Genomic DNA, 16061 nt, shown 5'->3' with positions numbered 1-16061 from the left:
GATTACAGGACATTTACAGAAACTCAAAGATTATAAGAGCATGTTGCTATGACGAGGTTATGACTGTCTCGTTTGGTATGTACATGAACAATACAGTTGTGGGCTGTGTGACGTCGGCTCTCTGCTTAATCAATCACCCACCCTGACTAGAAGATGGATGAGAGGAAGTGCCGACCACAGATAGACCATTGTTTTCACTCCACAACAGCAGGACATAATGAATCCTGCGCTTGCTGAGAGGTCAGAGTAGAGAGGATTGCTTTACCCCATGGGCACCACTTGATCTCCCACCCCACCTCCAGCAGAGACACCCATGCATAACAGTAAGGAGTTTCAGCTTGCCTTAGATAGCCTTGAAGGAGCAGATGGGTTATAACCAAGCGGAGAGGGGAGACGCTGTCACTGTTATACGACCACCTGGCTTTAGCCGTGCTGCTTACTGGAATCATCCTATCCAGCTGGCCGCTAATTAAGTCTAACTGTACATTCACTGGGTCAAAGGTACTTCCAGTGCGTGCACAGCCTGTTGAATCTGTGTTTGTAAACTTAATAGAAAACCTGTAGTAAACATGTTAAAACGAGCGTTTCATCAAACGTATCATGAACTTAAAAAGATGGAAGAAATTAAGAGTACAAACATTCAGCTTGCAGGTCTACATACGCTACTTTTTAGGAATCATAAGGCAGATTCAGAATAGTCATAAACTTCATATCCACATGCCTGCTGGCTAAAAGGAGACAGGAGAGCATCATTCGACCGTGCAGCACTAATGAACAAGCAGAATGTACATGATGGGAGGTGTGGAAGGTCTGTGGTTCGATCCCCAGGTGTTCCAGGCTTCAGACTGAAGTATCATCCCGACACATCCAGAGTATGTAGGTATGTATTAAATTCTAGTCCATAAACATCAGCATCAGAAAGAAGCATGACCCCTCAAACCTATCCCTGCAGAAAGCAAAGTACGATCAAATGAAGCCGTTTTAGCCTCGGCCAGCAAAGGTAAACACTTCTCCAGGTTCATCATAATGTTTGCAAAAGTGACAGTGAAAAGGCCGGGTTACTGAAACAGTAGAATTACGAAAATAGTGCTTCAAGTATCTTTAATGGGCTCTGCATCGGTTGTTGCACAGGCCAGCTGTGGATACTTACTTTGGCACTTTAATCACACTTAATGACAAGTGACAAAACTATTCACTGTTGGAACTGAAATTAAAAAAATAATAAGAATAATGAAATTTAAAATTTATATAGATAGATAGAATCTTATTTCAAGCATGCAAATATAACAAACAACAAGAGAAAAAACAAACCTTCAAAATCATCACGTTTTCATGTCTATGTGTACAGAATGCATCTGCTCGAACAGGAGCTTGTCCTGTTCCTACCCCCTTATTTCAAATTTCATTGCTTACAAATACAGAATTCAACATTATTTGATCCATACATGTTTAACTATGTACAAGTCTAACACATGAATATACACAAATAAAACCATTTTCAGCACGTAAACCAAAACAGCAACAAACTGCATGTTTTACATAAACTAAGCACCCTGTGTTTAACACCTGCTTAATCTCTGAGCTTATTTTGTATCTATGTGACAAACACCTTAAATTAGTCGTTGACGATTTTGATAGTCGACGTAATCGTGACTAGTTGACTAATGGTGGCAGCCCTACACACAGAGCAGCGAGAGGCAGGTGTGAAGAACCATTTTTACTGTCAATTGACAGAAAAAGTGAAAGACAGAAGGAAAGTGACATGGATGAAGGATAAAGTTTGTCTTGAGCAAATCACTACATGGGAGGAGTGGACACATCAGGCCTGATGCTGAGGAGCCACTCAGTCCACAGGAAAACCAGGAGGCGGCACATTACAGTTTACCATTATTTCCTGGACATTTCTGTTACCAACAGCTTCATAATTCACCAAGAATCATGTGGCAAACACCAGCAGAAACAGCGGGCTCGCCAGGAGTTCCAGGAAGACCCGTGTGCTCATCTACTTGGGGCTTCATTGACATCAGGTTGCCCACCGACACCCAGCTTCAACCAATCACTTCCCCCACAAACAGCAGCGAAGGACAGTCTAAGGCAGCTACAGCCACCTAAGGAAGTTCAAAATTAAAACGCTGTGGCCGTATGAGCGGAGCAAAGGGGGTCTCTGTCTCCAGGTGGACAGCACTGCTTTAGTATCTACCACACAAAAACACCCGGACAGTTTCTGTATAAAAGTGACAGTATATGGAAAACTGACAGCACAAGGCTCACAAACTTTGCACACAGTTATTAGAGTTCATATTTCACACAGATTGTTACTGATATTTTGTTGATGCTGAATATCAGTTTTCACTTCATTATAATCTTGAAGAATCGTGTTTTTCACTTTAAACCGTTGTTGCATTCCACAGTAAATATAAAATAAATGAACTAAACTTACCAAAGAAGACCAGGCGGCCTCTATTAACTCCGGGTAAATAAAGAGTGAAGGCAGACAGAGTTATAAATAGGATGCTTTCAACAGTTTTTTCCAAGTTTATTAAATAAAAACCTGATCCTAAAGCCTCTCGTACTTCTCCCCACAGGTACAACTCTTAATCAAACACAGCCTTTCAAAAAACAATCAGTAATCTGACTTTCAGTCTGACAGCCTGAGCGCTCAGTGCTCCATTAGATTTGACAGATTGTTAAGGAACTCAAGGGCTGCCTTCACAGGCTGCTTGGCGGTCATCCCTTTGACCTCTACACATGACCCTTGACCTTGTTGTGTAACACAGCACACAGGAGCATCTACTCTGTCCTCTCTGCTGCTTCTCCGTGACCGTGTGATGCTGCTGTCCCAGTGCCCCTCAACTTCTCAGCACATGCTTTGGCTGAAATGATGGAGAGCAGATTCTCCTCCGTGCCTGACTGCACAGTTTGAAGATACCAGCAGCATTTTAATGTAACACGGTCTCTGCTTTGAAAGCTAGAAGAGCTAGAAGAGCCCTGCACAGGCTATAGATCTGTTAAGATCCAGATATTTTAGGAGTTTCCACAAATGTTTGACTTTTCATGTGTAGAGCAGACCATAATAGCATTTTGTGTAGGTGTGATATTATGTAAGCTCTTTCGTACTGACATAGATTTTTTAATATACATAGTTGCTGTATATCTGTAATCTTATTGCCTTAAAACACATAAGAAAGCTCTTTATCAGGTATGAAGGGTCTCACTCCGAGCTCAACAGCCTCTATGCTAAACCCAGGAAGGACCAGTGAGTGTCAGAAGCACGATCCAGAATGAAACAACAAAGATCCAGAAGCACATCAGGAAGATGACCACAACAGTTTGGTGAATAACTCGGGCCACTGAAACTCGAAAAAGAAGAGCGCCAGTCGCCACAGAAGCACAGGCCTTTGCACGGCATGCACCAGCCACGCTGGAGGCACTAATCATGGCGGCACAGGAAAAACCTCTAAGCACAAGACTGATAGAGGCTGGGGTCTACCACACCATGCAAGACCGAAGATGGCCCTGAGAAAATGCAGCTCATCACAGCAGGGTGCAAGAAGCTGGCAGGCAGGGCAGACATATAACGCTGTAGCTGAGTGGCTGGCATAGCATAGAGGAACATCTGTGCTGAGTAAGGTCTTGATGTCCTGAGGTCAAAGTGCCCACTTGGATGGTTGAGAGTGACCAGCTAAGGTCCTGTAGTACCTCCAGGTACAGATGGACAAAGCGGTGATGACTAATCAACCCCACACAGTATTAGTAGACAAGCAGAGGAGGAAGGTTGTAGTAACAGACGTACTTTTACCAAGTGATGGCAATTTCGGGAAGAGGGAACATGAGAAGTTGGAGAAACACAAAGTGCTGAGAGAGGAGCTAGAGAAGATGTGTAAGCTGAAGGGGGGATAGGAGCTCTTGGGATAGTGACTCCCAAACTCGGAGAGTGGGTCCAGCAGATCCCAGAGAGGACAACCGTGATCTCTGTCCAGGAACAGCAAAGATGCTGTGCAGGACGCTCAAGCTCCCAGGCCTCTGGTAGAGGACCCCAGTTTAAAGAATAAAGACAGACACGGGGTTGCTGAAATTCAAAAAGAACTTCAGAATCGGGGAGAAAGGTGACGGTAAAGGTGGCATGGTTACTGGTGCCACACGGGCTGGTCCGAGCTCAGAAACAGAGGATATAGTCAGATCTTCCCCACACAAGCATCTCTAAGAGAACTGGCTGATAAAAGTATTTTTCCACTTATTTCAATACATGTTATCATTTGATATTATTTTTATTATTATTCATCAATATATAATTAGACTGAATTGATTACCCACTTTAGACATGAAACAGTGGGATAAATGTTTCATAGAGCATTCATCCACGTGAAGCTGGTGAACGTTGTGTTTATCTGTGGTAATCCCGACGGCAGTCACGCTGGGGGTCAGGCTGGGGTCAGAGGGCGGGGGGGGGGGAGCACCATCACTGCGGGCTGACATGCTCAAAGGAGCAACTTCCCTTTCATCATACCAGGGGTTAGAGTTTTACTGCCTCATACAGCCGGTGAGTGTACAAGCACTGTGCGAACTAAGCCCTGCAGCAGCCATCTGATAATAATCATCTCACAAAACAGCAGAAACAGTTGAGTCTGCTTATGGAGCCACAAGGTTCAGTGTGCACTGTACGGATGCTCCACATGTGTCGCACTTTCACATTTTTACACTAAAAATGAGGCGATAGTCCGGTTACACCAGCACGAAACTAAACCTATAAACATCATGTTAGTTGGCTGCAGCGTTCGTCTGTCAGTTAACTGACAGAACATTTCAACACCACCACTGCTGTAACGCCGACGCCCACCCCTGAACAAAACCAAAACCTGCAACTGTTAAGTTTGCTCATGTGTCCCATTCCAATCCATCGGCATTAGCTGATTTACAGGTACAAAAACAGGCTGAACAGCAATATAAATGAGTTTAAAACAGGAATGAAAAAGCTAAAACTTTGCTTCTTCATTAAGAACATTTTACAGTATTCTCAAGAAAGGCCTTACACCAAACAGGAACAAGATTAATCAGGATTTGGTGCAGGCTATAATGTGTCCTCGTAATTAATGTTAAAATGACAAAAAAAAGTTTTAGCTGGGAAACTGGCCTTTTTCAGCCTTTTCTTACTTTGTGCTGAATAAATAAAACTTCTGTAGCAGCGGAGTTAATGTCCTGCCAAAGAGTCTGAAGTTTTTCTTCATTAGTTCACTTTTAAGTTAGAAAAAATGCAGTAAATTCATCTATTTCAGGAGTGAAAATAATATCTAACAAGAAATAACTTACATATTTTATGTACGTTCTGCATGTGAATACTGCTTTAATGTTTCACACAAGCAAAGCAGGAAGTTACTGCATTCAGAATATTTCCATTACTACAGTGTACGCATTCTTGAGTCCGTTCATAACCACCAGCTTGAAGTTACTCAACGCATGTGTGCTGAAGTAATGAGAAGAGTCACCGTTTAGCATTTTCCTGACGATGTGCACAGAGCTCTGTGTGTATCTTGTCTGTTGACTGTGAAACAATCAGTGTCCTGTGCTGAGCTTCACACGACTATGGTTCCACTGCCAGTCACCTATGACCAGTACTCCCAGCATGGGGGGGACTACTGAGCTGTTTAGAAAAAAAGAAAAGAAGAGAACGGGGTGGCTGCAGTTTAGGAGTCTCAGGTCAGGTACTAATCAAAAACTTGGTGGTTCGATCCCAGGGAGGTGCTGCCCTTTCTGCAAAGTAGGGAATAAACTTGGTGTTCCACCCCACTAGTTCTACAAAAGCCAGCACCTTCCTCTTTGTTGTGGGCACTGGGTATGCATGAATGACTTCCACTTTCTCCATTTAAAGTCTTGACTTGTCCATGTCCAACCTCATATTCAAGGTACTCCACCTGGCTCTGTGTCTGATTACATTCATTAGGACTGCTCGTGAAGCCAGCAAATCTGAGGTGGAGAACACACAGATCCATCAACACCTGGTCCATGAGATGCTGAAAGGTTGCTGCAACTTGAACTGAAACAGTCCAAAAAGGAGTTTGAAGGCTGTCACCTTCCTTGTCTCTGGTGCTGGGGCCACAGCTTCTCATCACCCTTTCCGAGAGTTCGTCAATGCGAGGTATCAGGTAAGGGATCAAACTTGAAGACTAATTCCAATTTTTTTCACTAGTACCCACTCGGCTAATCAGATTCAGCTGAACGTCCCAAAATGTCAATGCAACACAAACCACACAACAATGGTGGACATCAAGGCGATGATATACCTGCTTCTAAGCTGTTGGTACAGGACTGCACACCGTCGCTGGACCACAGTGTTGGTTTTGGAGAGCCATTTCACTTCTTGCTGGGTTTCAAAAAATGCTGGTTTTGATTTTTGTGCAGGACTCAAGAGTGACACCACTAACTGGCCAATCAGATGGCTTGGGATTCTGGCAGAGTAGGTATTAAAAACGTACCTGGTATCAGGTACTACCACCTAATGGAAAAACCTAAAAGTCAAGTCGAGTCAGCGGAGCTAAGCCCAGTGGGTACTCGTGGAAAACGGCTAAAAGTTGAACACTGATCCATCTTTTTTTAGGACTAGCATAACTAGGCTTCACCATTTGTTGATGTTTCAATTACCCAAGCTGCAGCTGGAATTCTGTAGAACTTTCTGGAGGCTGGAACATTTTCCCTCAGGTGTATTTTGTGCTGCACCTGTGTTGTGAAACCAGACTCCTCCTGAAACAACTGTAAAGAAGGGTTCTTAGATTTTTCTGGTGGGATGCCTGAAGACTTGTTAGACACTAAACCCAGCTCTGCTTTGTTTGTGGGGAAAACTGTTCTCCCTCTTCTTCTCCTGACAAAGACAGTGCTGCCTAACCTGCTGCATGGACCGTTGCGTTGGAACCTAGAATTCCTGTAACAGGATAATGTGGAAAACCTTATGTTTCTTTTTCTTGCTGTCAGGTAAATATAGCTCATAGCTGACCTTACCAAAGCCTCTTATTAATTCTGTAATGCCTCTGCTACTTAGTTTGGACAGAAACTTTATCCCACAGTTTGTGAGGACCTCTCTAGAAATCTAAAAAAAAAAAAAAAACTTTCACTAATGCTCCCTGATTTATTAGCAAGCATTTGTAGACAAGTTGTGATCTATTATGTGAACTACGGATGAAAACAGCAACCTGCTGGAAATGAGAACACAAGGTTTTTGCAGCACACTGTTTGCAACTAGTTTCACCCAGTGACAGCTTGCAACCTCCAGCAAACACCTGCCAACCAGTTAGGAAATACCCATATTTCCCTAAAGACTTCCAGGGTGTCACTGGCTGCTTTAGGCGAATCTTTGATTCAGATATCCCAGTAAGTGACACCTAGCTGCAGTGAGTGGCAACAGAAGCCCCTATTTTTCCCCTTTAAAATGGAAATATTGCAGTTCCTCAGCTGCTCTTTTATAACTTCCCAGACAACTGCATCCTTCAGTACTGCAGCTTTACAGGATCCCTACTCTGCATACCAAGTTCAGTGTTTTACAGCTGCCTATAAACTCATCTTCCACCCAAATTCAAACTCAAATTGAAGCCATTTACAGCCTTTGGCCCAGGCTTCGTGTCAAAAACAACAGAAGCTTGGCAAAAGCACTGCCAACAGCCTCAGACCAATTATACTTACTGTAATACATTCCCTCTCAAAATATGGTTCACAGCAGCATGCTATGTCCTCCCTCGTCATCCTCCCCCACAGCTCATTAGCAGCTGTTAGATGCTCAGCCTATGCCAGGATCAAGGCAGCAAACTTCTGTGAGAGAGCAGTCCCAGCCCCATACCTCATGGATCAAGTGAAGGTTGTAAATACTTTCCTGGGTTACGGTGAGGTCAGCAGAGACCAGGGCCATTAATGCTTCAAGAGCAACATCCCTGGTTGCCGTTCCCATAGCTCTCATCCGCCACCTCCCCCAACATGTCCATCACAGCACACACAAGAAGAAAACAACAAGCAGAACTTCAGGAGAAGATTCAGAGCTCAGGGCGAAAAAACCCTGGAAGTGTTTGTGAACTGAAAATAGCATAGTGAAGTGGAAAAGGCTTAGACCATCACAGGGAACTGGGAAAATATTTATCAAGATTTTATGAGACAAGATCTTTTTAAGGGCCTGAAAGCAAATGGAAATAATTGAGCACCAAACTAAAATATTTCACTTGTTGCAGGGGAACATTTTGGAACAACAAACCAGAACATTATTAAAAATTGAATTAATCCATCCAACATGTTCTTTTAGTTCCTTTGAAATGGTGTTAATTAATCTCCCCATTATTTGTCTTTCATCCCATCCATCACCAGCTGACCCGCAATATGTGTTGCCTGGAAACAGCACCATCAGCATGAAGGAACTGCAGCATTTAGACCTCTGGAACTGATGAGGACTCAGTTTTCACCGCTCACACTCGACTAACTTCTCTTTAATAGGTTTCTTTCATCTTAACATGAAATCAGGGAGGTGAATGTTTCCCTGTAAGGGTGAAAAAAGTATCTGAGTTATACTAAGCATTTTGCAGAAGATGTAATCAGATTGTACTCCACGCACGCTGTCTTGGGTCAAGAATCAAATTGAGATTAGCTGTAATGACCTCTGACATCTAAATAGAAGGTTAAACCAATCAGGCCAGATGTCCTCTCAGTATGTGGGATAATCATGAAAGAGCAAACAGATCCTGATGTTGTTACTAAAGTCTTATCATATTATCAGGAGAGACGCAGCAGCGAGACAGGAAAACCTGAAAATCTAGAGATATTTCTACGTTGGACACGACTGAGGGCACTATCACGGTGATCACAGCTGCAGATATATAAAGAAAATAAAAATATATAAATATAAACACAGATTCTGAATGTTTCATAACAAATATATACTTTAAAAACCAAACATGTACTTGTAATGTAATTGCAACAGGACATTTTTGTAGGTTTTTGTATTACTCCATCATTTTAGAAATCTGTCTACTCACTGACCACAGGCCTGTGTGATGAAGCTGATCTATACCAGCGTCACATTATAAAGCCACCTGCTTTATTTGTTTGTTTTTCGCTGCAGCGATGTGCATTTATTGCAGCACTTACAGGATCTTCTAATAACACATCTTCGTTTGTTAAAACTTACAGAGTTGAACCTGCGAGCTGTGAGAGACCTGATGCTTTGGTTACACTCCACTGCAGACACCCACAGCCAAGCAGTCATTCTTGCTACACTTTATAAACCACCGCCTGGAATGCAGACGGTGCGCTGTGATGTTAAGTCAATATGGGCGAGTCCACACGTCACAAAACAGACGTCCATATGGACGCTCACCATCTAATGTTAAAATACTCACAGCCACAGAGTAAAAGTGCACTCGAGGCTTTTCACGAGTCGCACAGAGAAAATTATTGTCCTGCTTCATGAAAACCGAGCTTCAGTTTACAGCACAGTGAAGTCTGTCATCCACAGAGACCACAGAGGGAAATGAGCTTTTCATTAGAAACGGAAACATACATGATATTGGTTTTGTATTATCACTCTCTGATACATTTATCTTTTTTTCCTTTCTTTAAACACAACGAGCGCGACACCACCTGGTGGGGAGTGTGTTCAAAAAAGGCTTGACTGAAAGACAAGAATCACTATGATGCTGAAGGCGCTGCAATGATTTTTGTTTTTTCTCTTGATTAACTTGAATGAAAACACGTGTGTGTGTGTGTGTGTGTGTGTGTGTGTGTGTGTGTGTGTGTGTGTGTGTGTGTGTGTGTGTCTGCTGATGCTAACACTGATATTGTGGCAGCAGAGGAAGTGTTCTTAAGAAAAAAAAACACAACATGATGGATCACATCTACATTCCTGTCACCCCCACACTCCACTCCACTCCACACTCCTCTACTGTACTCCTGGCTCATTCAAGAATCGGGGGTGGGATGGTGGGGGTGGTGTTTGTATCCTGTCCCTGTCCCACCCACTGCCAGCTACCCCCTTCACTCTGCCCCAAGGGAAAAACACACACAACAAATGTACCAGCAGAGCAGGGGCTGACAAAGCACTTTGTTTCAACCAGTTCATGCCAGTCTACTTCACCCATGCATCAAACCTATCTTCCCGTGTGTGTGTGTGTGTGTGTGTGTGTGTGTGTGTGTGTGTGTGTGTGTGTGTTGGGGGCAGGGGAGTGGGGGGGCACATGCGCTGTTTACTGTTCCATATGACACAGAAAAGCAACAAACTGCAGTGAAGAGCTGGAAGTACTTGATTAAAATCTCAAAGTGGTTTCTATTACTTTACTAAATAAACTCACATTAAAGTAAACAACAATATTCACTCTGCTAAACATCTTTTGATGAAAAAGTATCAAAGTGGTCACTTTCAAGATCAAATCTCAAATGAAACGAGAAAGTAGGGATGTGTGGACATACGAGCTGATGCTGAGTGACATCAGGCCAAAACCATTCAAAGTAAAATCCTGTTACAAATACTCAGCCTGTTACTTTATTTTCATGTATTTCCTCCTGTTTGTCATTTCTGTTTACCTACTGTTTTCTACTCTGCAAACAATTAGAAATGATAAATAAGCCGTTTTGTTTGCAAAGATAACACTGACCATTGAATCAGCTGCTATCAGTCTTTTTAAAGATACTGACTCATGGGTAATATTAAGTATTGTTTGTTTCACAGTTTGGTGTTACAGTGTGAACGACAGCTGAAGGCTGAACGTTCATTTTTAATCATCAACTTTTGTGTTTGACCACCACAGGAACGTGGAATAATCGGTTATCTGTGCATTTTAAGTGTTTATTAGTTTCCTTCAGTCATGTGTGGCGTTTAGAAATTCCTGCCATATCCTGAATTTTAAGACCAGGTATTAATGAATTAAGACATGATGAAGAAATAAACATTTTGACGAGACATATTCTAACAATATGCAGGAAAAAACATTATTTACAGAATTATCAACGAGCCTAAAATGATTTCAAAACGTTTTACGAAATACTTTTTATTTTTTGGGGTGTATTTCTTTACTCGTGTTTTTATGCTACAATTGAAAAATTAAAATGATTTAATCTGTAGAACTGCTCAGGCTGTTGTTGTCATTATTGATTATTCTGTTGATTATTGCTGGAACCCACAGAGGATGTGTTTCAGTGAAACAAAGACAGCGCCTGAAACGACTCAAGCAGCAGTCCCCACCACAAAACATACTTTAAAAAATATTAAATTATTCATGTTTAATCAAAATTAATAAATACTTTTGGGTATATTCACCAAATAATTTCAGTATTAAAATGAAACTAAGCCTAAAAAATGTATGCATTAATTTTACTATTAAATTAAGAAATCTAAGGGAAATTCTTAGGGGGACATTTCAATCTAACGTGCTTCTTAAACAGTCTTAAATCTTCATAATGAGACTTATTAAGTGGATCAGAACACAAAGTCCACCCCGATATCCATAAGTCACGTTGAGGTCCTCAGGGCTGGCAGGGTTAAAGGAATTTTAATCTTGGAAATGTCAATAAATCTTCAGCCACCCGCACGGGGGCACGATATGGGACTGGCGCCTGGGACAGTCTGCTGCAAGGCATTGTGGGCTTAGTGTGAGCCTGGAGCTGGTCAGCATCACAGAATATTAGAAACGAGTATCAGGCACACTGAATAAGAAGCCTTTCCAGCAGCACCGTGCCACTGTAAACAAAAGTCAGCGGGACCGGTGCAGTAGGGGGGTGGACCTCTGCATCCTCTGTTATGGCCTTCTTGCCATCCTGTGAAGTGCCGGATTTTGAGGACTTAAAGGACTAAAGGCTTCGGGGCATTCTCCAAGTTCAAAAGTTCACCTTTTACGATCTTCCCGAGCCTGACTGACCACCTCCAAATAAAAACATTCCGACCTCAGTTCCCAGCGAGCCCAGCGCCATCTCTCTCTGTGTGTCTCACACACACACACACACGATTAAGTCATGTCCACCAGTGAAACAAACTCACCCGTGCTACACTGCTAACTTCGTTACCAACGTCTCCGAGTCTAATAAAAATAAAATCACGCGGCTGTCCCGCTGCTCCTTTTTTAAACTTGCGCGTTTTCATCAGCGCCGCTTCAGAAAGGCTGCGGTGCACGTGAAAGGCTCGTGCAGCAGCAGTGATGAGGCGCTGATCACACAGCCACAGCCACGCGCTCATGTTTTGAGGTGAGCAGCGGTGCCCTGGACAGCAGCAGCCGGGCTACGTGTGCTCGTGTGCGGACGCGAAGGAGGCTGTTCCACGTCAGGTTTGCCTACCGTTTACTGGCTTGGCGTCGTTTCTCTCCGGGTAGTCGAACCCAGTCGCCCTCTTCTGTATCTCCATCCTCCTGCATGGACTGAACCCGAGTCAGCTCGAGTCCGACGTCGCCCCTTCGCGCCGCGGAGAAAGAACCACGCGCGTGGGGGTGAAGGGGCAGGATGACAGCACTGGCGCTTCGGTCTAAAGTGAAGCTGGCGCTGCTTTGGTCGCCGTGTTTAGCTTGACTGACTCAGTACTCGAACCGCGGACCCATGCTTTGACCCTCCTGCTTCCAGTCAGCAAGGAATAGCTGGATCCACACCCCCCACCGATGGTGCGTTTGAGGATCTCGAGGAGGGTGGTGGACGGCAGCTTCTTAAATCAATTAGTGGTGATGGGAGTCTTGGACAAAGGCTTCTATGCAAAACGTCACATCATCTTATATTTATGACTGAAATCCTTTCACATAATAACGACACAATATTTTTTCATATCTATGATTGATTATTTCTTTACATTAGTGGTGTAGTTTCAGATGCTCAAGTGATGAAGTCAGTGCAGATCTGAGAAGCAAAAACTCAGACTTCACACTGCTCTAAACACTCAGTTTCAGGCAGTTTTATTTCTAATTTAGACACTTTATGATGATAGCAGGTCTCCCTAATATGGGCAGGCAAACAGCTCCAACTGTAAACAGAAGCCCACTTACCACAAGTTTTATTTTTAGGGCCAGCCAATCAGAAGGAAGGAGGAAAGGAAATAAACAGCTTGATTAAGAGAGGATGCTGTACTAAGGCCCAGTATAAGATAAATAGCTAAGCTATCCTAGTAAAGTTCAGGAGTGGAGTTGGAACTGAGCAGAGTAGGTCAAGTCATAGTTTTCAGAAAGTAAAACCTACAAGAAAATGGTCAAAGGTGGTTGCAAAGAAAAGCGTCTGGACTTCTTTTCTTTGCAAGCTCCTTTGACTACGATGACCTGGATGACTGAGAACCTTCACTACAAGAAAATGAATTTTTCACCTACCAGCTTCCAAAATATGTGTCTGATAGGAGGAGGAATGTCTGATTAAACTCCTTGAAGTATAATTCTCAGAGAAACCAAGTGATTGATAACTGACTGTTGCTGGATTGTCTGTAGTTAGGCTTGACTCAACTTAAACATTGACGTGTTACTCCAGGTCCATCTGTCCGGTTGCCCAAGCACAGTTACTAACACATTATGTGCTACTTCAATCTTTTTTTAACCAGTTCTGTAATCGATTTGTATTTAGGGTCTCAAAAACATTCTGAGTATTTCAGAAATATTTATTGGAAAGAGTTACAAAAAAATGAAAATTCAAACTGTGAAAACACTGACATATTGGCTAGCAGTTACAAAAGTGAAATGAAATGGCTGTTCAAGATTACAATCCTGTTTCTTATGTGACAGGAAACCCAGCACATATGACTGAAAAGGCCACAAGTGCATTATCTCCTTCTCTTGTAAAGGGTTGTCCTGTGTATCCTTGCTAAAATAACACAAGAAAGGAAGCACTAAATCAACTTTTCCAGGCATTTAGAGAATTTGACCAGCTTTTGTCAAGTTACTTAGATACTTCCTGCTCATTTTACTAATTTGAAAAACATCCAGAACATAAGCCTGACACAGATTTGGTAGAATACGCCCCAAAAGTTGCTTTCCTAAGCAAATAATTAAATAACTGAAATAAATCATCTTCACTATGCTCATTAAATAATTCAAATAAACTCAGTTTTTGTTAGACCTTTGAACAAATCAAAATGAATTACTTATGTAAGTGTGTTTATTTCATAATGAAAACATTAGACATCACTGTTTTCTCACACATACCAAAGCACAGTATGAGGTGAGATCTCTTTATTATTAAATCTATTTTAAATCTAATTGAAAACAGATACATCGTTTTATTTTCATTACTATTCAGCGTTAGATTGTTCAGCATTGTTGCTGATTTGTTTATTTAATATTTTGCATTGTGGTTTTTCCGACATAACGCGAAAGCAGCACAAACACACAACAGATATTACGTAACAAGCGTGCCTTATTGGTCTGAAGGAATTGTGGGACATGAAGTTTCGTAACCGCCCTGTTCTGGTCTCTGGTAAAATTGAAGGCCAGCGTTTACCACGACAAGACGAAAACTAGCATGATAATGCTAATCATAGTTACCGGACAGCTGTTCGGTTAGTAACCAGAGACAGATGTTTCACATTCGCTGAGTCAGCGTCGGGTTTCGGGCGGGCCTCGAAGGTCCAGGCTCGCCCAATAAAGTCACTGTGCCCTCGGCTGTAAGGTGCACTAATGCAGTATCATACAGCTTGGTAATTAAAAACACCAACATTCATAGTGGCCACGAGTCACTGCAGTGCGAGCTTAATGTAATCGGTTCACAGTAGTTTAGCGTTTCTGTAGCAACCGTGACAACCAGCATGACCGAGGAGGCGGCTGGGTGGACGGGCCTGTGCAGAGCAGACTTCGGGTAGGGACTCTCGGGTCTATTTCACACTAAAAACGGGGCTTTAATCAGCTTCTGCTGCTAGCTAGCTAGCTACACGAAAATTGAAAACCAAAACGTGTTGAGGACACTGTGCGCTCACAATAAACTGTCCTAGTGTGTGGTGAGTTCACTGATCCAAATGTGTCTCCGGCTTTGCATCTGCAATTTAAGAAAGATATGTTTGCACTTTTCTAACCTTGGCTACGTTTCTCTGAGTGTACTCCGCGTTGTTGTAATTAAACACTAGCGCTTTTGTTGTTTGGAGGAGCAAAGTGACCTGCCCACCAGTTAAAGGCCTGCTGCCATCCTGCGGAGACGGTAGGGCGAGGAATAAATTGGGGGTTACAGCGCCCTCTGATGGTCTCTCTACAAAGTCTCTGTGTGTGAAAAAGCGGTTTGCTAGCTGAAAGGCTCCCAGCCACCGTACCAGAGAAACGTTTCTTCATGCGAATAATTAACCTACGCTTTATTTAATAATTAATTAATAACATTTAATATTACCCGACGTGTTTTTGTTGGCAGCTCGTTAAAACGTATGTCACTTGGCGTATTTAACCTGACTCAAAAACAATGTTATTACAACCAACCATTTAAAGTCTCTGTTTATGTGATAATAGCGCAAAGCCACTGCAGAGTTTGAAAGAAAAAATGTGTCCTTAACAGTTGGAAGAGGGACAACAAAAGTATAAATGTATAAAGAGCATTTTCACATTTCACCAATCAAAACGGATTAAAAACAGCTTAAAGTTTGTTGTCTTTCTCAGAGCTGTTGTTGTATTTTTTTTTCCAGTGGAAGTTATTCTCCTCATATGTGGTTTTTTTTTTGAGAGCCAGCTCCCTTTTTTTTTAATGTTTATAATGTTTTATAAGTCCCACTAACCTTAAATTGAAAATATCACGATGTAGAAACAGCTGTGATAAATCCACTGCCACTCCTACACGTCAGTAACTTTGGTCTGTACTTTTGGTTCTTTTATAAAAAAAAAAAAAAAGCTTTGCCTTCCACTCGCCATCAAGTGCTGCTCAGACAGGATCGCATCACTTTGGGTTTTCTCTCTAATATTGCTGCACCTGACACACAGTCTGTTGTTGTGAACTGAATTGAGTGTGATTAGATGCACAGTAGTATTCAGGTTTTGTGCCTTGTTTTTGATAATCCCCGTGCAGTGTTAGTTTCCTATTGTTTCAGCCGCTTTGATCATCAGGGGTTTTATATGACACACACACACACACACACACACACACACACACACACACACACACACACACACACA

At 42.4% G+C, this 16061-nt stretch overlaps 1 protein-coding gene across 2 annotated transcripts in view; it reads right to left on the bottom strand.

The window, feature by feature from the left end:
* LOC120742960 (nuclear receptor subfamily 6 group A member 1-A-like) overlaps nucleotides 1-12638 on the bottom strand; it is a 108559-nt gene extending 95921 nt beyond the window's left edge. For both annotated transcript variants that reach the window (XM_040046489.1, XM_040046490.1), the window contains exon 1: nucleotides 12289-12638. In XM_040046489.1, the coding sequence (XP_039902423.1) occupies nucleotides 12289-12355 (67 nt within the window). In that variant the 5' untranslated portion in view covers nucleotides 12356-12638. The remainder of the gene's footprint in view (nucleotides 1-12288) is intronic.
* Between the last annotated feature and the right edge of the window lie 3423 nt (nucleotides 12639-16061).

This window comes from Simochromis diagramma, unplaced genomic scaffold (assembly GCF_900408965.1).
Source record: "Simochromis diagramma unplaced genomic scaffold, fSimDia1.1 OVJJ01000005.1, whole genome shotgun sequence".
Taxonomy (NCBI): Eukaryota; Metazoa; Chordata; class Actinopteri; order Cichliformes; family Cichlidae; genus Simochromis; species Simochromis diagramma.
The sequence above is the reverse complement of the archived record's forward strand: the minus strand, read 5'-3'. Positions and strand labels throughout refer to the sequence as shown.